Consider the following 24,488-nt stretch of genomic DNA (forward strand, 5'->3'; position numbering starts at 1 on the left):
TTATGAAAAATAACAAGTTGGTACTACCCAAATGTTTTTACGCTTCATGTTATTGTAATGATTGTCTGTGAAAAATGAACATATATATAATAATAATATATCAGCGAGGCTAATACCACCTTAGGTCTAAGTCATCAAGCGACTTTTTAAGCCATTTACTAAGGTGGCCGGGTTTCAATGCGTAGGAGGGTGGTTGCAAGCCCTTCATCCCACGCGTAGCTCCCTACACGCAGACCGACAAGAAAAGGTCGCGGACCAATAGCGACCCGCGGACCACGACTTAAACGCATAAGCCTTTTAATAATTATCTAGTAAAACTGCTTTGAACAATGGAGTTATTAACTTGTCAGATATTTATGGCCGAATTTATGAGGTTTTATTAATTGTTAGAATGCTTAATAAATTTGACGTCTATAGATAATAAATAATCACTCGTTATACGTGTCGGCGGTTTAAAGCTGATGCCTATTTAAATGCATTTTTTCCACTGGTTACTATTCAAGTATTCTTTTAACCATAAGAAGTGGAATCTCAATAATATTCTGTATTTTTTGTATTTGCTCTGCTCGAGCTTGATTCTGAAAATTTAATTAACTTCATAATTGTCTTCTAAAATCTAGAGTATGTATAAAATGAACAGCTTCAAAATTTTCAAATCTATTCGTTTAAGACTTTCAGGCGGTTTTGATCAAATTATTATTTGCAGGTAGAAAACAGATCTTTAATACCGAATGCGAAATGGGCTTTTTGATAGCGAACTTTTTGTTGGAACTTCTTTTAATTTCAACTGTTGTCTGCCACTTGCAATATGAAAACGAAAATGTTCGTAAGTAAAATTTTTTCTAAGATTTTATTAAAAAAAATTAAACGCAATGGGCTTAAAGCTCACGCGAGCACTTATCGACGCCACTGAGAAAATACAAAAAGGCGTCCCTCTATTTGCACGAAAGAATTTTTCTCAAAATGTCTGGGTGGAAATTATTTTAGGGAAATTTCGTATTTGCCATCGTTGATTCACAAAAACTACTACCTAAACCCCAATTAAAAAATAATTAAAAATGTATTTCTTCTTACTAAAATTTAATAAGACAATCATTCGATAGTACGTGAATGCCGTCAACGGCGTTACGAAATGTAGAGATATCATTCGAGTTTTGCGTAAGAACATGTATCCTTTAACAAGATAGATCGTCTGTATTATTTATAAACCTTATACAGTTTATGCACAGGGCCAGATTAACATAATTTAAGGCCGTGTGCGAAGTAGAATTTGGGACCCCTTACTTTTTGATTTGAATAAAAGAAATACAATGTTTTAACCTTGGGGGCACCTGTGCTATGGCACTATACGAACATACCTTACTACAGCCCTGTTTACGCGCAATCTTGTAACGTCATTGACTTCAAGAGCTGGACGACCTGCCTTTTTGCGCCGAGTTATTGATGAAACTTTCTTGAAAATTTCCATTAAACTATTTATTTCCATAATGAAGTGAACAATGGTTTTTCTACCTATTGTCTTTCTCTACATAATGTTTGTTGAAGTTTTCCAACATCAGCAGCAAGCATTGACGAATAAGATGACCAGAACCAGACGTATTAGAACATTGAAGATTTAAATTGAGCAGAATAATCGAATTGAACACCTGAACACAAAAATAAGGGAATAACCCAGGATTTATTTACATCTTATTAAAACTATATACATACAAATAAATATATCTCTGGGAGTAACAAATGCAACAAAGGCTCCGCGAGGTAATACAGCGGTGAACAATAAAGTATACCAAGTACGAAATCGGATTTTTTCAAAAAAAAAGCATTCCTTGGTTGGTTTAATAATATTTTTTAACCGTTGATCTAATATAGCTTCATTTTGCATTTTTTCCTAATTGCAGCAAATCACATAACTTTATTTCTATATTGGTTATATACTTTATTAAACCTTAATAACACCTATATTAAATGGCTAAGATTGAGCTCCTATTTACATTAACACTGCCTGATGTAACAATTTCATCACTTGAATTTCTATATTCTTCAGTATTTTATACTATCAATTTTATCAATTTAATATTTAATCACCTCTTGGTGGCGTAAGCATTTGCGTAAATATACGCCGCATTAACAAACGTTTGGTCGATCAATAGCTACTTTCAAATTAAAAGCCTTATATACGAGTGCACTTACCTGATGTTGTAATTATAGAAATCAATATTTTCGTTTATTTCTTAGTTTGCAAAAATGAAAAAGCAGACTTTTGTGGTTACGACTGTTACTGCCCGAAAACAGGATATCCAACGTGCAAATGCAACAAACCTACAACAGGCCGTAAGTGTCGTACTTACATTAATATATTTCGTAAATTAATATTTAAAATTTCAATATATACCAAATTTGATGCTTGGTTTCCACGAGCGGTGGTAACGAACGGTTTATTAGGTTTTGACACGCACAAATGTTTGGGCCAACGAAAATAAAATTAAAATTAAAACCACGCTCAATCGACTCTTTAGCTCACCAATATTTTAAGGATTTTTAACATCTTTATCGGTGCAAAGAAATTTGAATAAAGTGAAGTCGCAAAGTTGTCCGAGGCCAAACGTTAATCTAAAAAAACAAATGGAAGTTAAGTTTAAAATACAGGTTAAAATTAAGACGATTATGAACGACTATCGTTCTAATGTTACCCAAAAAAGACCAAAAAATAGTATAACGCTCTAGCACGTAAAGATAAGTTGGTGTATGTCGACGCTTTGACCGTGGCGTAAATATCAAGAGCGCTGGCGCATGGCTTGGGTGGGTTCCACTTTTTTGGGATAAAACCTTTAGTGCCTGATAAAAACGAATGGGTTTCTTGCAGGGCCTGGTCGGGTCGCGCCGCACGGTTGACGAAAAATAACTTTACAAATAAAGAATCCACCAAAATAAAATCCAAAATCAAAGATTTCTAAAATTCCAGTGGGGGTATAAATTTACCAAAAAATATATTAAGGTAAAAACAATTGGTAGGGTGGTTTTAGTTATAAGTACATTTTATTTCGTATGTTAATTCAAGGAAATGAACATTAATTATAGAATTCCAATTGTGTGTCTATCGGTGATGGTAACGTCAGGTTTAAAGGCAAATCCAATGAACAGTGCCCGCGTTGGACGAAATGGCATTTCTGAAAATTTATCTAGTTTGACCACAAATTACGAAATTTCGGTTAGAGCATTGTTGACGTGTTGACAAGTTATTTAATTTGTAAAATTCCTTAAATATGCCTGGATCGTTTTGCTCAGCCAGAAATTGTTCCGCCAAAAAAAACTAAACTAGCGATTTAATTTTTTATTCCGATTTTGTGGCTGGAAAATTTTAAAATCGACAAACTTAAAACTAAAATAACAGAATACGTACATGTTAATCATAGAATTTATTCTATTTAATTCATTAATTAATGTTTTATCAAACTTAATTATTTCTGCAATGGAACGTGGGGCAGTGGAGGGGTTAGCGTTTTCACCTCGCAGACAGAGGAGCTGGGTTCGATCCCAACTTGTGGCACTGGAGAAAACTCGGAACTACTCCTTCTGCGTTGAGTTTGCAAGTACTGTCCCCATTGGTTAGAGGGGTTTTCCCCGAGTTCTTCGGTCTTTTCTTTCCAAAAACACTGTTCGAGGTTAAAGGTAGTAGTTAGTGTAGGGCGCTGTTGGCTCACCTGGAATAAAGGGCTTGTCACCCCCGTCCTGCGCATTGTAATGCCTCATTCACACTACCCGCTTTTCGTGAGTTGGCCTGGATGACACCCGATTCAAGTCGCCCCGAAAAAAACCAGGAAAGGCGATATAAAAAGAGGTTAATGGCAATTATTACGTGGCTGACCCACGTGATAAGAAAATAATTGGTTTTGGTTTACCGTGAGTCAAAGGCTTAGCTATGGCGTCGAACAAAGCATCGGCATTCTTGTGTTTTCCTTTTCTTATAATCTCCATCCAAGAGAAGAGCATTTCCAAGTAACGCTAAAATCGAAATAGCAGACGCTTTCAAATTGTACGCGTATAGCTCGTAAAAAACTGGACCAATAACAAATACGCACGCGCAATTGTTTTAATTTAATTTCTTCTCAGTTAGAACAACATGACTTAAGTCGGGAAGTGTGATCGTTGCTCTGACAAATAGCCGACCAATCCTTGACCTGACAAGGTCACCTGACAAAAAGTGGGTAGTGTTAACAAAGCATGAACCAGCCACCTGTTTGAAGGCATTATAAGTCGCTAGATGTTTTGGGTCTAAGGTGGTACCTTGTGTAATAGCCTAGTTGATTATTATTATTATTATTGTTTCATGAAAATTAAAAGTAAAAATCTAACATTTTTTTACGATAATGAAGGCAAAGAAAACTTCCAGAAGCACTTGAAATTGCTTCTTAATATTTACTAGAAATTAATAAATACAAAATATATTTACATGTAAGTATCAGGATTTCTAATCCACAAGCGCTTTTTAAACCAACAATGTTTTGGTCTTAGTCAAATCAAAAGTAGAAATCAATTATTGACCCTACGAACGTGCTCAATTACTTTAAAGGTCAAAAAACAGCGAAAGACTTCTTTGGTAATGTAATTGTACCAACCGATTCTTTTTTGAAATTCATTATAATAATAAATCAGGTTTTTGAATCACGTTTTAATTTGCTCTTACGAGACAAACGTTAAAGGGAATTGCAGCTATTAGGAAGAGACGTCTCTCTAGGTACGGTACACTCTGTTTAAACGACCGTCGGCCTTTGCTTGGATAAATTTACAATAACATTAGTTTTTCACCCACATTTTACTGCGTTTTTTTATTTGTTTCTATTTTAAAAATGAACAATTTATGAATATATCATCTAATTCTTAATAAGTGTCTTAATAAACCGGGCTGATATGTCAATAAGTAATGTAGTTAAATTTAAGTTAATAATAATAAATAATTTAACTGAAAAGTTTTCCTATTCAATCTTCATATTAAATAAAATTTAATAACCATTAATCACAACTTTATTAATCATAACTTTAAAAATTTTATTCTTTTTAATTTTTAAATATTAAAATTTTATGTACTATTTAATCAAATAATTTGTGACAAAGTAAAATATCGAATTTTATTAATTTTGGATCAATTAATAATAGATCATAAAACATTTGGTAAAAAGTATTTGTAAATAGTTTATCAAATTAAGTAATGCATAATAAAATAATAATAATCAGCTTGGTAAATACTTAAGGAACCATCTCAGGCCTAAGTTATCAAGCGACTTTAAAATCCATTAATCCAAGTGGCCGGCTTACAATGCGTAGGAGGGTGGTGGCAAGCCCTTTATGCCACGTGAGCCAACAACTCTCTACACTTACTATTACTGTTAACCTCAACAAGTTTGAATTGAACCTAATAAAATCTTATTTGGTCGAAAAACATTCTACACAAACGTGGATGAAAGTTGGATCAACTTCTTAACGGGAATATAACCTGCACAGTATAGCCAAACATTTTTAAGCCAAAGGCAAGAGCGGCCAGAGCTGTAGAAGTTAGTGTTCCACGCTTCATACCTGAGGTTTTATTCCCTTTAATAAATCTTATTTTATCAAATAATTGTATAAAATGTTTACCAAATTCTGATCATAATAGATCAAAAGTATTCGCTAAAATTCTAATCAAATAAATGATCAAAAATATTTCTTTAAGTTCTGATCAATTTCTGATCAAATCGTATTTGATTCAATGTAGATCAAGTACATATTTGATTAAAAATGTTTAATTTAATTCTTATCAAGTTCTGGTCAAATTCCGGAAATAGTTAATTTTATCAAAAAAAATTATAACATTTGATAAAAATTTTAATTTTTTTAAAACTTTTATAAATCCTTTGTTTATTAAGGATGTTTTTATGTTATGCAATATCCAGACGAGCTATATTAAGGCTTGAAAATTTCAGGTCCCAGGCTATGGTAAAGGAGCTACTATAAACAGCTGACGGAAAATAATATACTGTGACACTTTATCGGCAGATTAAATCCTAAGTCCGAATAAATTTGTCTAGGGGTTTTATTGAAAAATTTAGATATAAAAGAAAAGAGTCGACATTGTTAAAGCAAGCGTCGGCTCTATCATTGCCTACGTTATTTTTGATTGGGTCTATGTATCGAAGAGGGCTATGGTTGCTCAGATCGCTGGGAAGGTGCTTCCACCTAGTATCGACTTTCAAAAACGTTTTATCCTTTATTTTCAAGTCGACAATTACGTGTTTGCCGAAAAGCCAATCCAAGCGAGGTCGACTGAGCACGTGATTACAAATAGTTTTTTCTGATTCGTGATTACGAATACCCAATGACCTAAAAGCATGCTTTTGGGTCACGCCATATAGGTAAATTATGCTGGGTAATGTGCTTAATCAACTTGTTTAAATTTGCACGGTGGCGACAACTGTTGAGCGAGAACGCAACTACACTAGAGCTGACACTTGCTTTAAGAGCTAAAGATTTGTATTTTTAATGATATTAATCGAAACAGTTTGGTGCTTAAACGAGATAAGGGAAATCATTTAGCTATAAATTTAACGAGATAAAGTGTTATGTCCCACAAGGGGAGTTCTATGGCTTGGCTCTCCGTGTAGAGAGAAGGTTCTTACGTCATAGTAGATTCCGGCGCTGGTTGTCCGGCGAGTGATCGTCCGGAGGGTTCCTCAGAACGCGTAACGCGAAATGAGACCGTGGATAAAGTTAGTCTCGACGCCGTTTAAAGTTTGGAACTGGAGTCGGGCTACCGGCCAACATCTTCAGAAGGCGATGGCTCCAGTTAAGAGCAGGATTGAGACCCGCGCAGATAGAGATAAGTTGATCAGAAGAAACCGGGTTCTCGCCAATGTTTCCACTCTGCGGTCGAGATCTTCGCTAATTTTAGGGCCAATTTTATCATTTTTCGCCGGTCCTTTAGTCGATTTTCGCCGCCGTTTTCGCCGCAATTTCCCCCCATAGATTTACTTTAATTTCCTTAAGTGTCACTTCATATGTTTCTTCTCTTTATTTCGAATCTTAGATTTAGGCAATATATTTATTTTTTTTACAAAAGGTAACTATTTTTTATCAGATTAAATTTATATCTGCCAAAAAATTGAATGGGAGGCAATTCGGGGCACAGTAGGGGGACTGCAAATATCTATTTGGAAACATTTTCGCCTTAATTTGCGCCATTTACAATGGTTTTCGCCTTTTCGCCGGTTTTAAAATTTTGGGTGCTCACCAACACAGTTTTCGCAGAAAATGCCCGTTTTCGCCGCAAAGTGGAAACAATGGTTATCGCAGGTGTACCCGTATAAGAACTTCAGAAGATCAAAAAACGACGCTCACTACGGGGTTGAAATGAATTGATCTAGGCAGTCGCCGCCAGGATTTTTTTCCCAAATAGAAACCGATGAATTTAGAGGCCCACCTCTACGAAATAATTTCCATTTATAATTTCACGTTTTTCTCTTTTAACTAAACTCTCCGTTTTGAAAGAGTTCACCGTGTTCCTTATTGCAAAATTATGTGAAGCTAAAATTAAATTAATTTTTTCACTTGTCTCCCAGTTTAACCAACAATTAGATATCCAATATCCCAAATTCCTATAATCCCTTATTTTAAATATTAAAGTCGTTTTACTCAATGGATGACACTCTGCGATTAGAGCTCGTCCCAAATTCATCAACAACTAACATCGGATGTTCTTTTAATTGATAATGTGGCCAGGTTGATAAGTCTATCCTCTCGCATTGTTGTCCGAAGACGCGTTTCAATTCTATTCAAGGAACTGAAACTCCTTTCAGAAATAGTATTGGCCACGGGAATACGCGGAACAACTTTATAGTACTTAACTAAGTCGGGAAAGTCACCTTCCATCGTCATTAGATAGTGATAACAGTCTGTTTCGGTTTTAAAATTATTCGATTTTATTAAATTTCTGGCTTTTTAATTTGACCTTTCAATGAATCTAGGTCGAAATTAAAGCGAGTGTACAATTGCCAGTCGGCTAGGGCGTCATTTCTTTAATTACGGTATTATTTTCTAAAAATTGGTTTTTCATTTCTGATATAAATTTATCGATTATTTGGTAGTAAGTTGATCTCAACTGTGCATTTAAGGTGGTTGCTTCAGTGTCTCGGTTTCCTGTTGTACACGTTACCACACTATGCTTAAGTCTTTGATAGGGGATTATTTTTCGTTTTCTTAAAGCTAAAGGTGCAGTGTTGCGATCGGGAACCCTGATAAAAACAGATTCTGCTAACTTAGAAGCTTCGTCCCAAATTAAGTCGATTTTTCGGGGTTCCTTACTTCCTCTAAAGAAGTTATGGTAGCTTTGCAAATGGCGATAGCTTCAGTTAGAACGAGTCTCGAACTTTGTAAATATTCCGACAAGGAGTTGGTAATAACTGATATTTCATCTAAAGCCGTAATCAAAATCAAGTTAGTGAAGTTTTGTAATTGCAATAAGTACCCTCGACACTCGGCAGCTTCTTCGGGCTTACCAAGTTCCCCAATGCTAATAGAACAGAATCAAATCTACTTCTGAAGTAATGAAGACATTTGTTTTGCTCCACCACCTAGTGTCGCAGCTTTGAGTCATTTTAAGAACTATTTCGTAGCCCAGCTCTTTTTGATGTTATCAAAACATTCACTACTAATAACTGAATTGCTTTGGAAATTATACATCGCTTGAAGTAGTCCGAGTAATTCCCTAACCGCAACTATATTGGAGCAGCATTCAACCAAAACTAAATTTAAACGATAGGCATAGCAGTGGACGTACGGACATTTTCCACCTACTGCCTTCTCTATTTGAACCCTCACCCTTTTTACGTGCCCACTCATTACACTGGCCCCATCATAAGTCTGAGCAACGCAATTTTTAATTTTCAGTCCATTTTCCGTCAAAAGGGTAATTATAGCCAAGACTGATGCTTTCAGAGTCAAACTTATGCAAATCTGTGTATGCTAAAAATCGCTCTACTACGCCAATTTCCTTTCTAGTATACCTAATGCTGTTCTACTCCCGCATTATCTTTAGTCTCATCGGCAATTACGGAAAAGAAACCACCTGATTCATTAACCTCCTTTACCATCATTTGCCTAACAAAATTTCCACTAAGGTTAATCAGCTCATTTTGGACAGTGCTATGTATGTATTTAGCATTATTTGGCATACTTTCGCACTTGGCTTTTTAAGTCGAAACAATTTCTCTTTAATAAATCAAAAATTTCTACGAAATTGCCCCTGTTCCCATTTTCATCGTCCGACCTATGCCCCCGAAGAGAGAGATCTTGTTGGGTGCACAGTTCTATTGTCTGCACGTGAGAAGCTAAGACATATCTATTTCTATCAACGTCTGTTTTATGATGCGGATCCACCTGACATACCATTGAGCCTCGAGATTTCGATTCCAAGACTGTTGGTGTAAAGATTAAGTCGAAGTAAAGTGTTTTTCGAACTTTTTGGCCATATTATTCCAGTCCGAAAACCTCTCAATAAATCCCGTATATCTGCCACCTAAAAAATGCCGACAACAAAAACAATAAACTTTATCGTTTGCTACAGAATATTCGAGCATTTGGTATACCAAGAAGAATTGAAGCTTCGGTTTTTACCGCCCATTAGGGTTTTCGGAAAAGACGCGATATTAGGTTGAACGGGCAGATAATCCTTATCTAAACTACTATCTAAAGCAATTAAACGTCTTACGTTTGAATTGTCTATCTTTGCACTGGAGGCTCTATTAGAGTATTCAACCAAAATTTCCGATAACTCAGAATTTAGAACTAGAACTACCTCCTTAGCCGGACTGACATCGACATTGGGTAAAACGTCAACAACATTTTTTTATTGTTTTCAGTCTCTGTCAAACCTAGAGTCTCCCCTGAATTCAGTTTTGTTTATTACCTCTCCGAGGGGTTTTACAATCACCGTGTCTGTCTGTGTGTGTGTCCTGCGAACGCGTTCGCATTTTCGGTGCAAAGCGTAATCATTTCGTACGTAGTTTCCCGAATTCACCGCGTTCGCAGTGGCTTGGAATGAGGGAAAATGTTTTTACAAAAACTTCTGTCTTCGTCATTGGTTGTCGTATAATAGTTTCTTCGGCTGCGTATTGTAATTTTCCGTGCTTGGGACGGACCGAGCGCCAAGTTTAACGTCTTAGCATCAAGATGGCAGGGTTTCCACCAAATGTTCACGGTGTACGCCTTGTTATTAATTGGCACCGGCTGGGAATCGAACCCGGGTCTGCCGCGTGCCGGAGATTAACTCTAACAACTGAGCCACCGACGCTTGCTAAGCTACAGTGTTTTTTTTTAAAATAACAGCTTTTGCGAAAGTCCTTTACGCTGTTATAAAGTTATTAACGTCAATTTATTTTATAACAGTTTAAATATTTATGAATTAAATTTATATTAAATTTATAATTTTATAACTAATTAATTAATTAATTAATAATTTAAATGTAAAATACGATCATGAACAAGAATCGAGCCCAGGTTGTAGCGTTACTGAACAGATGTTTTACCGTCAAGCGACTGACTTCCTTGAAACTGCAGCGCATCACAGGGAAAATATTCAAGTAAAGGAATCATTATGATACCGCGATTTTTTTATTTTTGCGAACGTGTTTTTAATTCGTGCAGAATTGAACCGGGAGCGCGGTTTTAGGACTTTGATATTCTGCCGCTGAGTCATTGATTCCTTTTTCGTTGTGTTATAAATCTGTAATATATTATTCAATGACGTTGTTAAACTCTTTAATTGTCAGTAGGTTTTTTTCGGATAATCATTTTTTTAATATAATAAGTATTTAGGTTTTAGGCAAAGGAATGGTCGTTTGTTATTTTACTGATCGAGATAACGTTTTTTTGTCAATTCTTTGGTCTTTTATTTTTATCTTTTTTTTTAACTTATTTTTTAAGACGTAATGGAACGATTTCTTCCACCAAAACGTTCTGTTTTGGTGGAAGAAATCGTTCCATTACGTCTTTCTGACTACTAACTATATTCGCTACTCGCTTACATATTTGGCGTTTTTGGCCTTCCACATAAACTTTCGGGAACTTATTATGGTTTTAGTTTTTAAAGGAAAAACTCCAGATATTACGCCATTTAAAAATGGTACCACTATAGTCTTAAAAAAATAGTTTTAAGAATGGTACCACCCTCGGCACCACCAATAGTTTGGTTCAAAATATCTAGCTACGAAAAGCTTGAAAAATCCAACTAACTATATAAACTAGCCCGAAATGTTTTTATTTAAAACAAGCGCAGTACGGCTTCTTTATACCTCTAGGAGGTAGAAGTCGGCTCTTGCCAAAAATATTTAAACAAAAAGGAAACTAAATTACCTGACTGAGAAAGACTCGAAATGTAGAGAACTGCTTTGAAGACGCGCACAAAATGAAATGAAACTCTGGTTATTATAATGTCTCAACTTCGTTAAGATAAGAGTGGCCACTGGCCTTTTGAACACGTGACCCAGTGGGCGAATCACAAACCCCCAAAGAAGCTGGAGCTTTCCAGTTTTACCCCCATGGTGGAGGCTCACCCCTTCTAGGACGATATTGCGCTTGTCAACAAACGACATTCTTGACAACACGGTAGTTCTCAGACGGTCAGGTGCGGGGGCCCCTTTCTCGATTTGCATCTTGGGGGGGGGGGGGACATTTCACTCTTTGAACTTGCCACGAGGTGGAGGGGAGCTAAGATTGGAGGTCATTTTTACGTATTACGATAACGTGTGCGGCTTATGGAAGCAGCTATTTTTCCCCGAATTAAAATGATCCCCCTTTACAAATAAACTAGGAATGTTAACAACAAAAATTAAGAAAAGCTTTATTCGCCTTGTTTAAAATTTCTAAATTTTTTTAGTTATCAAGAAATGCTACGACAATCCCCCGTTCATTCACAACGATCTTGTAACTCAATGCCTCAGGCCCAAAGGTAGCCCTTATCTTTTCTGCAGTATCAAGTGTGCAAAGTATTTTCATCGGGTGGGGTTATATGAGGTGATGTGTGCAAATGGAACATGGATCCATGAATTTCCAAAATGCGGTAAGTCTTACACTCGTTTCAGGGATCCGAAGTGGTATATGACAGATATCAAATATGTGACAAATATAAGTAGAACGGACATAAGCTATTTCCTTTTCACTATTATAAACGAAATAACTATTTTTTAAGCAACTGTCTGGGGCGACTTCTACATAGAAGATAATTTTACATTCTTTATTTTAATAAAACATTTTGAAATAAAGCGTCTAGAGCTTCGCGTAACAGATGAGTAAACTGTCAAAATTTCGATTAATCCTAAATATTTGGGTGAACTGTTTATTTATGGATTTTATCTATGGATAAACAACGATTTAACATGCAAAAAATAATTTACATTTTCTGATAATTGTAGGTTATGGATAAAAGTAAAGCGTTCAGTGAATGGCTTATTTGTTAGTCACTATCCACTTTTTTGTTGGCACGGAATATTGTCTAAAATTGTTATTTAGATAGCGATGGGTCGTACACAAATTACGCACGCACTCATGGGAGCGAGGGTACCATGAACACTGAGATTAGATTAAATGATGATGAAGATATAACACGAGCATTCTGCACGTATACGCTTCTATTCTTGCGCCATGAACATTAAATTCATTTAATTTCTTAAACGTGTCCACGAATATTCTGTGTACTTTAGCAATGTCATCAAAATATTTTTCTTAAGTATCCTGTTATTCTTAGGGGTAGCTTAATTGTAAATATTGCCCTACGATAACTGTAGTTTAAGCAATTGAAATACTAGTTTAAATTATATAAACATCTTTAGAATTCGTGTTTGTTTACGTTTAAAACCACGTTAAAGTAGACTGAAAATATTTCGAATTGCATTATTCCTGCTACGGTGGTTTTCCTAAAAATTTAAAATTCCTGTAAATCTTAGCAGAGAGTGTAAAGATTATGAGAGGCGTCTCTTCCCATTCCCGTAACGTTAACATTTCGTACAAGATTTTGAGAGCGCGCGCCCGTAGGAGAGGTTCCGATACTACCCGCCACACGATGGCGCTACTCAAAAAAATTTCAATTTTGTAAACATCCGGAAAATATTTTTCATTAGTCATGGCTGTTGAACATAGTTGAATTATGCTAATTTAAAATTAATAAAATTCAATTCCATGAAAAATAAAGAAACGTAAGTACAAGAAAGCGGACTATTTATAATATTTTAATACTAAAAGAATTAATTTGTTTGAAATTCATTGGAAATTTTATGAAATGGCCGAGGCTTAACAACACAATAAATAAAAAATATGATGTAATTAATATAAATTAGAGCGGAATAAATTAAAAAATACGAGGAAACATTGAAGTAAATAAATGAGATTAATGTTGTATTTTTAACAGTTTCCTATCTAATCTTTTCTGGGTTTTCATGTATGCAGAATTCTATGAAAAAAGATGTCATGTTTTGGTATGCAGTTGCACATGGAGAATCTTCGGTAGCTTTAAACCATATCTTGTCAATTCTTCGGGTGATGAATCTCTCCAAACGTCCTTTAATATTTGTCATGTACGATAAAAGCTTAAAACTGGTGTCAAATACTTCATTTGTCTCCGTTACAAATTTGAAGAAATTATCAGTTGGTACGATGAGGCTGCTGATAGAAGAATTCTTTGATGTTTTGAACGCTTTAAAGTAAGAGAGCAGATTTGTTGGGTCAACAATTGGATTGTCTTTTTTGAGTTGACTTATGCAAGAAGAGCATTGATGGTTTGAGTAGCAGCGGTGAATTAGATATCCGGAAATGTAACTAAGATCATTTTGTTTTAGCAGCTTTGGACTTTCAATAGAATTACAAATTTCTAAGTCTTCATCGGAACATCGCCCCTGGCTTTGCAAGACTAAAATATTTTCAAAATTGGAGAAATCTTCATCCGGTCCTGGAGCTGCAGTTTTAAAAGTGTCAATGTTTAAAATGAACTCATCCAAATCATCAATGCAATTAGAATCCGGTGGTTTCAAGATGTTATTCACAGAGGCAGCCCTGTATGCAGCTCGAAATTGTTGCGGATTGGGATGATCACGGTTGCCTCCTTTCTGTCTTATAGATCCAAAAAAATTATCTACAAAATCTTGGCTAATCCTGCCCGTTATTAAAAACTTGAAACCAAAATTCTCCTTTAGATCTTGCCAGAGGAGTAGCAAGGCTTGAATTGAAATTTTCCATCCTTCGATACAAGGCAGGGTTTTATATCTGCAGTTTTGAGGCTTCCACGTGCTAAACCATTCCAATTTATCATTCAACATTTTGTACGTGAATTGACGAATCCCTCATTCCTCTCTTACACAGCGTTTCATTATTAAGGGTCCTACTGTTGAATAAATCAAAAAGATCATTCATGTGGAGAAGGAACTCTGCTGTGAATGTGCTATTTAATGTCAGGTCTCCTAATCCCAATGAACACGCTGTTTGGATACAGTTGGAAACACTTCGGCTGAAAACTTGGGCTGCTAAGCTAACTTTCATGTTGGAAAATGCCGGTAACTTGACATGTTTGGATTTTAACTTGTGAGCACCGCGGAACTTTCCAATTTTTTGGTCTAACTCAAAAAAAATTGTAGGTCCTTCCAATAAACTATGTTGCCTTCTACCATAATTGGATATTTCTTGAAATTGTTTCTAACACTTTTTAAGAGATGAGGCGGATCAAAGAAGAAATATATTTTCTTGCCATCAATTTCAATTTAAGGCTTTTCCGTTGTTATTCCGAGATTTTTAAATAGATTTTGGTTGCCTGTTCCTTGGTCGCGAACTACGGCTTTGACAATTAGGCCAAAATTTGCCAGGTGTTTTATGCATTCTTTAAGGAGCAGTTCCAAAGTCTGCCCAGAGCAAGCATCCTTGGTGAGGAAGTAACAAATTGGTTGTTTCCATTTTAGTTTTAGGCCTTTAGCCATGAAGACAATGGCCTGATTTGCGTACTGCTTGGTTCTTCCATGTGGCCCATAATCAACAAAGCCTTCAATAATATCATTGCATTGGTCAAGGGTGAGTTTTTCTTTTAAGCTCATTTCACCAAAAGAAATTAAAACCACTTTATCACTTAGTTTCTTATTCTGGAATTTCATCTTCAAGGCTTCGAGTGTTTTATGATCAAAACCAGGTGCAATTTTCATGCGACCAAGCCATTTCTCCAAGGTCCTTTTCGTTGGAAGACATAACACAGCTTGCCACATCCTATATGCTTGGGGACTATGGTAGAATAGAGAAAGTGACCATTTCTTAAGCATTGTGGAATACCTCCTTCCCTTTTTATTTCTTTGTCGAAGTTTCAACTCTGAATCGAAGAGTTCTTTCGAAAAACCAGTTAAGAACCTTGTAGCATTGCTAACACCACAAATCTTTTCACTGTCTGCCAGTTTTTCTTTTAAGCTTCTTATCTGTTTCTTCATTCTTTGAATTTTGGCATTTTACTTGTTGGTTTTTCTAATAAGTCTTGACTCTCTTTTTGTTTTCAATCCTTTTACTTGGGCAGCCTGATCATTGCTTTGCTTCACTGCAATTTCGGCTCCTACATTTAGATGTGCTGTAAATAATTTGAAAAGCCCTTAATTAAATGCCCTAAATTTAAAAAATAATATTTATCATACCATATTCATTGTGGTTATTTATTATGCAGGTGTTGTTTGGATGGATTGTTTTTGTTGGATCGCTTATTTCGGTTGGATTGCTGAAGCTATAACTGTGATCTAGTTGTGCGCGTTTAGCTGTCTCTGTAAAATCCAGGTTTAAATCCAAAGTTCTTTTTCCATTTTGATTCACTGTAGGCATTGTAATGTTTTATCAATTAAAATCTAATAGCTATCAGGGATACAAAGTCTTTTGAATTACCATTTTCTGAAATTTCCAATAGTGTAGAGTCATAAAGAATGAAAATTGTTGGAACAGCGGATGGCGTGAGCCTGTTTTTAGTTCTAGTATTCATAAAACTGTCATCAATGAAATAATTCGCGCAAATTCGATGGTTAACGTGTAAATATTCCGTAGTTTTATTTGTAAGCCCATCATTATTTACATTTTTCAGCCACAAAATGGAACTAAAATTTATATTAAGTTAATATACAAATAAGCCTATCTAATGAAAATGCGAATTTACCGGTCTTTTTCCTTTGGAAACTTAAAAAAAGATAAACGAGGATTTCTTGTTTTTGATGTTTTACAATTTAAAACGGAACAATATACCCCAGGCATAATAAACTATTTAAAAACCTTGTGAAGCTAGCATTAAAAATCGGGAAAGTTTTTGCGTCTTTTAAACCTAACATCGAAACGCGCGCGCTGTGAGAACGGCGCCACTGGTGGCGCCATCACTCTTACGGTAGTAGTGGACATTTTTGGAAAAAAAGTTAGTTCGCTTTTTTGAAAGAGAGACGCCTCTCATAATCTTTACACTCTCTGGTCTTAGTAAGGTTTTTGAGTTAGGTAAACAAAATTAAGCGTCGTAGGTTTGAAAATATAAAAATGTGCCAAATAAAACTCCAACAGAACTCCCACCCGTAAATGGAAGTTCCTCATAGCGGCAAAAATTTTAGGGCTCTTTGACTTATTAAAAACAAAACCACCAATGTGACGAATTTGCTTTTAAATTTTTAGCCGTTGTTTGGTTTTCATTTTGCAATTATAAATATTGCAGTTTAATTGCCTATACGAAAGAGAACTTGAAATATTTAATAATAAAATAAGGCAGATTCTATGTAGAAATTAGATTGCATTGCAAAGAGTGATTAAAAGCCCGATTAAGTAGAATAGTCCATCATGAAGAAGGATGAAAAAGCTTAACGCTTAAAAATTGAAAGAAATTTAAAAACTGACAAATGGCTCGAGTATACAAAAAGACACGAATCTCGGACCAAATACAGTCAAGCAGCGAGATATGAGAGAGTCGGACCTTTGACCACACCGAGCTTCAATTCGGACCTTGACAGGTTAAATACTCACAGGGGGCGCTAAAAAACCACCAGATTCCTTAACATATTTTCATTCAAAGGCCGTATAGGTCCCTCTACATTGAACACAATCAAAATGGTGATCATAAATATTATGGGGACAGCCGATTAATTGGGACAAACAACTGGGCCTAATTAAGCTAATATGTTTATTTTTAAAAGAATAAATTAGATAGTTTTTAAAATTGAAAAAAAATCCAGGACAATTTTATTTTAACAAACTTCTATAGAAGCCGAAAATTTGAATTTGGTGAGATAAGAGAGAATGCTAAACTACTGTTACCACGAAAATTTCATTGGAAACCTATAGATAAGAAATGACATGTCTAAAAAATGTATTAATTTAGAGAACACTTTTTTTCTCTTCATGGATCTTTCTTTTTTTATTTATATAGTGAATAAGATATGTCAAAGACTAATGGCAAAAATATACCAATTCCCAAATGCTAAGAAGGCAGAATGCACTACACTACGAAATAAAGAAACAGTCTGTAAATTGATTTGCAACGACGGATATAAGCACAATGGACCAAATGAAATTCTTTGCAAAGGAAGCTCTGTGGAACCGCCACTTTGTACAAGTAAGTATTGTTCAGGTGCTACTAGTCTTGAGTTTACAAATATACATTGGTTTTTTTAAGTTATCAGTTTTCGGCTTTTAGGGTATCATGCTTGTTCTTCTTTTTAATATTTACACTAATAATTATTATTCAGAAAAAAAAAACGTAAACCAAACCGCCATTTTGGTAGCTTAGAAATATGATTTTATAAAAGTGTGGGAAAGTTCTTTTAAATGTAATAACATTATTTTCTTAGTTTATACGATCAGCCTACCCCACTTTAAAGAAACAGAGGTGGAAATTTTTTTTCCAGTCTCTAAAACGAGCAGCAAAATCGCTGAACGTTTTCCAAGATGGCAGACCAATAATATTGGCGTTTAAGGCTGGCAACTCAAAATATTGAGACAAACTTATCGTCGTCTGCAGCTGTGTTTTTTATCGGTCTGAATTTTTGGCTGATTCCAGTAATTTGACTGAGAATGTAAATAAAATTTCATTATAGTGATTTCTTAAATTTGGTAGTTCGATATAATTTTAATTTCCTAAGATTATATTCCCAACTCACTATTAACGGGATAATTCATCAACGCGTATCGTATCGGTTGGGATAACGAGTACGGTCTAGAAAATATTCCTACCCTCCCTTACCAAAATTATGGTTCGAAAATAAAACCTTAAAAAATGACCTTTAAAAGCGCCTAATAAATCCCGAATAAGTCTACCACAATCGAAAACTCAGACTAAAAATATACTTAAATGTAGATACAATCAAGTTTTATTTAGGTTTCTTTAAGCTAGCTTTAAAGAAGACTCGTTGATAGCTCTAATTAAGATCCCATTTGAGACTCTTTTCAATGTATTTTCATAAGACCTAATTTAGACTTGTTTTTTTGCGATTTGTTTGAGACTTGATTTAAACCCTATTTCCGTGATTTCTAGGAGATACGATTTCAACCCATATTTTTTATTTCAAGGGACCCAATTTAGTCCCGCCTTTTACAATTTGTAGGAGACTTATTTAAAGCTTGTTTTTTTTGTATTTGTTTGAGTCTTGTTTTAGTCACTATTTCTGAGATTTCTAGAATACTTGGTTTAAAAAAATATTTTTTTAATTTGTGGGAGACCTAATTAAGACTTTATTTTTGCGATTTAAAAGACACTTAACTAATATTCGCTTTCTGTGATTTGTTGGAGATTCCTTTTCAACTCATAATTTTTTATTTCTGAGAGACTCAATTTAGACCTGTGTTTTACGATTTGTAGGAGACTCGATTAAGACCTGGGTTTTTCTATTGGTAGCACACTCTCTTTAGACGTATTTTACCCGATTTTTTGATCAGCTACATCCGATTTTCGGAAAGGACGCCGCACACCGTCTATGGGAAAATGGCTTTCGGCCAATTTTTAGGAAATTTGGATATGTTGTCCTCCTGATCATGCTGAACAAAAGTGTCGATAGGCCCAAAGTCGCCAAATCAATATCGTGGCCGCTACTGACCCTCACAGATCGAATTAACCATAGAAATTATCTATTGTTTTTAAAATTAACTTTTAGTCAGAAGTGTATGATTTGAAGTTTGTAAGCTCATATAGTAACAACGATATTGATGTTATTGTACTCTGCTTGCAAGCCAGATTCATTAGCTGCCCGCCACCTTTTCTTTACTAGAAATCAGCTATAAGTTGCCATTCGCGTGTTTCATGCGGGTAGGGTTGCATTCCTAAATCTAGAAAATATCCTAAACCTAAAAATCCTAGTTCGCCTACCATTTCGTCGAATTCAAAAATGGTTGCGAAGAGAATATCAATCAGACGACTGGCAACGGATTCCACGAACGGTCGGGACAGTCGTATCTCAACTGTAGAACCCTACCCGCATGAAAAACGCGAATGGCAACTTATACCTGATTTCTAGTAAGGACGGAAAAACCTTTGAACTATATCAAAGTCAAAATTTCAACCAGAGATTCCAACAGCAGACCAATTTCGTAATTTTGAGGCTTATCAGTTCTGTGTAGGAACTCTAGCTATAATTGGAAATCTGCCGATATCAGTAAAGCTAGTATACATCCTGGGCGAGGGGCTAACCACTCTTAGAAAGTCTGTACACCGGATTACGCTTAGATTAGCACTGCCAAAGGCAGGGACTTCAAAGGTTACGCTTAATCTAATTAGTACAGTCATAGGTACGGCTCTGTACACCGATTACGCGGGGTGATCAGCCCCTCGATCCTGGGCGCCCTGTATGTGAGAAGTCCACTGCAATCTAAAGTGAAATTCTTCATCAATTATTGCATGGCAGGGAGCTTTTACGTTCGGGCGTCCTTTGAAAAAACAAAATTATATTCTAAATATCTAATTTTATAATGACCCTGTATAGCTGGCTACTCAAATATTGAATCAAAAATTCCTTTTTCAGCTGCCATGCTGGATTGGAAGTTTTAAAATCTACAGACTTCATGGCTGGCGCTAGATGCTAGGCTATTTTTGACCCAGTTCAGTTGGTTTACACACTCATACTAAGAATTAATTTTACTTGAAATGAAATATCCTATTTTAATTTCAAGTATATTATTTAGTAATTAATTGGAAATATATATATATAACGACGGATACTACATGGCTAGTTAAAAATAAATTTAAAATAATTATTCTATAAAATTATTCTCCTTTTTATTTACGTCGCAATAGAGGTCGGGGACGGTTAATCATTATCCATGATTAAATAGATTTTTTCGGTAAAAAATGTAAACAAAGAAATTTACCGGTTAATATTTCGGAAAATGATTAAAAAACGTATTATTCGTAAAATTTTAGCTTTTTATCGAAAAAAACGTCGTTTTTCCGATTAGTTTTACAAATTTATCAAACAATTAATCGGATAATACAGAAATATAAATTACTTGATCAAAACGTTTTACGAATAATTTTGAGAGCTTTATCTATTGAATAAACGTTAACAATCCCCGACCTCAACGTCGCAAGCTTTCGGGTGCCAGACCCTTTCAAGCGTCTTGACTCAGTCAGTTATACAGTTAAAGTGGTAATATTTTTACATATCAAATTACATTTCTCTACATTGTTATTTTTTTACCTTTGTTATTTTTACAATTTTTTTTTATTTTTAACTCCCCGCAGTTTTGTACTCATTTTTACTTTATCTAGATTAAGTTTACCTATATTTTCTATAGCTACCGCCTCTTTAAAATCTCTTTTAAAATAATGGTTTTCACGTGTGACAATTTCCCCGTTGTCAAACTCTACATTATGTCCTTTAGTGTTCCATTCATGATTTGCGATACCATTGTGTTTTTTACCTAATTGCACACATTTTTTATGTTAGTCTCTCCGCGCTTCAATTTTTCTTTTGGTCTGTCCTATATATCATTGGTTACATTCGCAGGTTATTTTGTAAACAATACCGGTTTCATTTTATTTATCAATTTTTTAAAATTGAAGCTAGAGTTTCAGATTTTTTACTTTTTAAATTAATATTCAAGTTTTTAAACTGTCTATTGGTTTTTTCGGTTTTGCCTTTTATATATGGGAGCACAATTAAATTTTCATTAAAAATATCATCGATTAAACCAATAGGGTAATTACATTTTCAGAGTTGTTTACGCTTGATTTCTTTCTCACTTTCGGGGTTGTCAGAAATTTTTTCATGTGTTTTAAGCTTTTTAATATACCAATTTTTGTTTAATTCGGGTGGGCTGGTATGAAATTTAAATAATTTTCCGAATGTGTAGGCTTTTGATAAATTGATAATTTAAATTCGTTTTTTTCTTTTTATACGGATGTCTAAAAATGGTATTGTATTTTCAATTTTTTTTTCGTTTGCAAATTGGATATTTTTGTCAATGGAGTTGGCGATTTCCGTTAATAATTCAACATCGAGAGTCCTATCTTTAAGTGCTAAAATGTCGTCCATGAACCTATACCAGAACTTAATCTTATTTTTTATTATTGGGTTTTTTTAAAATTCTAACTTCAATCATTTCCATATATAGATTGGCGATAAAACCTGACAATGGGTTCCCCAACGCTAAACATTCCTTTTGTCAGTAAAATTGTCCGTTGAATTGAAAAAAAATGTACTTGTTAAACATATTTCACTTAACTTGATTATAGGGTCAATATTTAAGGTTGTTCTGGTCTTCAATGATTTTTCCTGTTCTAATTCGTCCATTAAAATTATTAAGGCGTTATCCTCCGGAACGTTTGTGTACAGGCTTATGACGTCTAACAACGGGGGAAATTGTCACACGCGAAGACCATTATTTTCAAAGAGATTTTAAAAAGGCGGTAGCTATAAAAAATATAGGTGAACTTAATCTAGATAAAGGAAAAATATGTGTACCAAACTGGGGGGAGTTAAAAATGAATCAATTATCAGACTTAATCACGCTGATTCTTTGAAGAGCATATACACTTGTGAGTTGACAAATGCATAACCATGGAAATGGACCCACTCAGTGAGTTGGGAATATAATCTTTCCAATTCAATGGTTTTACTTTGGAAATTAAAACGTTTACGATTTTATTTCGCAAGCAATAATCTTTTTATATAGAACAACCAAATTTAACAAATCACTACTATATAATTTTAATAACTTACTCGGTCAAATTACTGCTTTCAGCCAACAATACCTATTTTTCAGACCGATAAAAAACACAGCTGCAGACGACGATAAGTTTTTTCTCACAATTTTGAGTTGCCACTCGTCACTTGCCTTAAAACGACAATTTTATTGGTCAACCATCATGGATAACGTGCTTTGATTTAGCTGCTCGTTTACTAAAGAGCAAACTTTCAAAAAGTCCAATAACCCCCTCTGTCGTCAAAACGTTGCAACATCCCTGGTTTCAGAAGTAAAAACTTACGGTTTTAAGGGCAGTACCAAACTGTTGAGTTTGTACGAATTGTCAGTTTAATCTGTACTATGACGCTGTGAAGTTAACAGTTATAAATCATTTTACCATAAATTAAACAGCCAAGTCTGTGTTTTCTAATTAAAAATGCAATAAATTGATACACAGTTTTAACTGATTTCTAAAATTTTTTATCTTTCCGTAAATAGTAATCTAGGTAATTTTATTTTAATTCTGTTACACTTGAGACAAAAAACAGGCGGTTGTCTAAAATACAGTTTAATGCGGTTTTCTACGAAAATATGCATACTTCTGTCGCGGAAACAGTAATATATACTGTCTTTTTGACCGCTAGTGCTTAGTGTGTGGGCAGACAATTTTTTTTCTGTTTATGGTTCCAACATGAGGGTGGTCTAAGTCGTTAAGCTCCGGCTGTTACAGATTATCACAACAACGATTACCCTTAAAGCTGGTTTCACACTTGACGGAAAATTAGCAGCGTAAAGTTGAACGTTAGCGGTATATCCAATAGGAATCAATTATTAGCTCGGCGTTTATTATCGTCTTTCCGGCATACTTTCCGTCGAGTGGGAAACCAGCTTTATCAAGAATTGGAAAATGGGAGATGCTTCCTCGGCGGAATCGTAAAACTCGGCAATTGAAAAATTATTCAACTTTTTATGTAAATTTGTATTAATTTTTTTTGACTTTATAGGAAACTAATGTAATATGGTATGAAGGTTAGCTACATAGTAGGCAACAAAGCTATTATTTGCCAAAAAAGTTTGACATGGCTATGGCTTCAATTTTATTTATCGTGATTTCATTATATTGTAAAAAATTAGTCTTTTTCAACTGAGGCCAAATATCCTGTTACTTACCGGTCAAAATATCCACAAAAAGGAACTTATAGAATTTCCCCCCAAAAATGTTTCCGTATTGTAAGACCAATTTTAAAATATGTTTTTGCGCTGCCTCCATTTCCCTGATTAATCGTTTATGATATTTTGTTCAGTGAAAACAAATTCATAACCCCAGGAAAAGACGATATTCTCCTTCATCGTGTTTTGTTTATTAAGAAAAACCAGATGTGCTGCTATTCTAAACAGTGAATTTAATCTTAACTGAAATTCAAGTGAATCTCGCATATAGCATAGTAATCTCTAATCCGCAATTAAAAATCCAACAGATGTTGGTAATGGGACCTTTATGTGTAAGATCTTGAAAGCTTTTTTTTCTGGAATACAGTGTTTAGGGAAAGTTATTTAAGTGTGTATTTTTTAATTGATACCATCAAGGCATCAATCATTATAATAATTAAATATTTAAGGTCCAAATTCATAAGCTAATTAAAATCTTCTTTTATTATTCAATATAATATTTAACTCTAATAAAATAATAAATATTTCTTATTTCAGAAATCTAGAATTGAAGGGTTAATTTGAAATTCGATACAACGTCAATTTATAAGAAATATATGTAATCCTAAATATTCTTTAATGTAATTAAAGATCTAAGCAATCTTCAAAACTTTTATATTTTACCAATTCTAGTTCCTAATTCACTCTTTGGAAATGGCCATGCTTTAGCATTTAAATATGGGAGCTTGCATTCGAACTTGACACTTCTATTTGAGTGCGAAATGGAGTAAAATATATCACTGTTGCTAAATGTGTGTTTTATATTTAAATACGAGAGAGCATTATTATTTATCAATTGTGAAAATGTGATTTATCATTTTAGTAGTTCTTTAGATCGGGGAGTTTCTCTTCCTAATCTATTATTGAAACGATGATCAATACAAACATATATTGCACGCAGTGTGGCACTTGCGTATTTCAGAAACGAATTCATCGTTAAATAATGCAGTGGTCTCAAGATTATTTCAATAAATTTTAATTTTTAAAAAATATAAATCCTGTATATTCCTAAAATATTTATTATTAATTAATAAAAAATTAGAAACCACATTTATAAAGGATTAAATAAAAAATAATTAAAATATCGACTGAATTCTGGTTAA

General features: G+C 34.5%; 1 protein-coding gene and 1 long non-coding RNA gene across 3 annotated transcripts; both read left to right on the forward strand.

Moving 5' to 3' along the window:
- The first annotated feature begins 511 nt into the window (after nucleotides 1-511).
- Nucleotides 512-23,995, forward strand: LOC149968686 (P-selectin-like). The gene is made up of 6 exons (XM_090154971.1): nucleotides 512-621; nucleotides 707-826; nucleotides 2,236-2,331; nucleotides 11,903-12,085; nucleotides 17,429-17,614; nucleotides 23,884-23,995. The coding sequence occupies exons 2-6, from the start codon at nucleotides 739-741 to the stop codon at nucleotides 23,889-23,891; spliced, it is 561 nt and encodes a 186-aa protein (XP_090011097.1). The 5' UTR covers nucleotides 512-621; nucleotides 707-738; the 3' UTR covers nucleotides 23,892-23,995.
- LOC149968687 (uncharacterized) lies at nucleotides 13,613-15,881 on the forward strand. 2 transcript variants are annotated; one of them, XR_016480610.1, is made up of 4 exons: nucleotides 13,613-14,567; nucleotides 14,649-15,075; nucleotides 15,135-15,190; nucleotides 15,707-15,881. It is a non-coding gene; the product is annotated as an uncharacterized LOC149968687 (long non-coding RNA). The 2 variants fall into 2 exon arrangements; XR_016480609.1 differs by lacking the exon at nucleotides 15,707-15,881 and having other exon boundaries at nucleotides 15,135-15,433.
- Nucleotides 23,996-24,488: the final 493 nt, after the last annotated feature.

The sequence above is a fragment of the Leiobunum rupestre genome, chromosome 1 (assembly GCF_980474605.1).
Source record: "Leiobunum rupestre chromosome 1, qqLeiRupe1.1.hap1, whole genome shotgun sequence".
Lineage (NCBI taxonomy): Eukaryota > Metazoa > Arthropoda > Arachnida > Opiliones > Sclerosomatidae > Leiobunum > Leiobunum rupestre.

Excerpts from the sequence above, each read along its gene's own strand:
- LOC149968686 (XM_090154971.1), top strand. The coding sequence starts at position 739 with ATGGGCTTTTTGATAGCGAACTTTTTGTTGGAACTTCTTTTAATTTCA. Across the intron at positions 827-2,235 it reads ATATGAAAACGAAAATGTTC|TTTGCAAAAATGAAAAAGCA; the intron begins GTAAGTAAAATT and ends TTTATTTCTTAG. Across the intron at positions 2,332-11,902 it reads CAACAAACCTACAACAGGCC|TTATCAAGAAATGCTACGAC; the intron begins GTAAGTGTCGTA and ends AAATTTTTTTAG.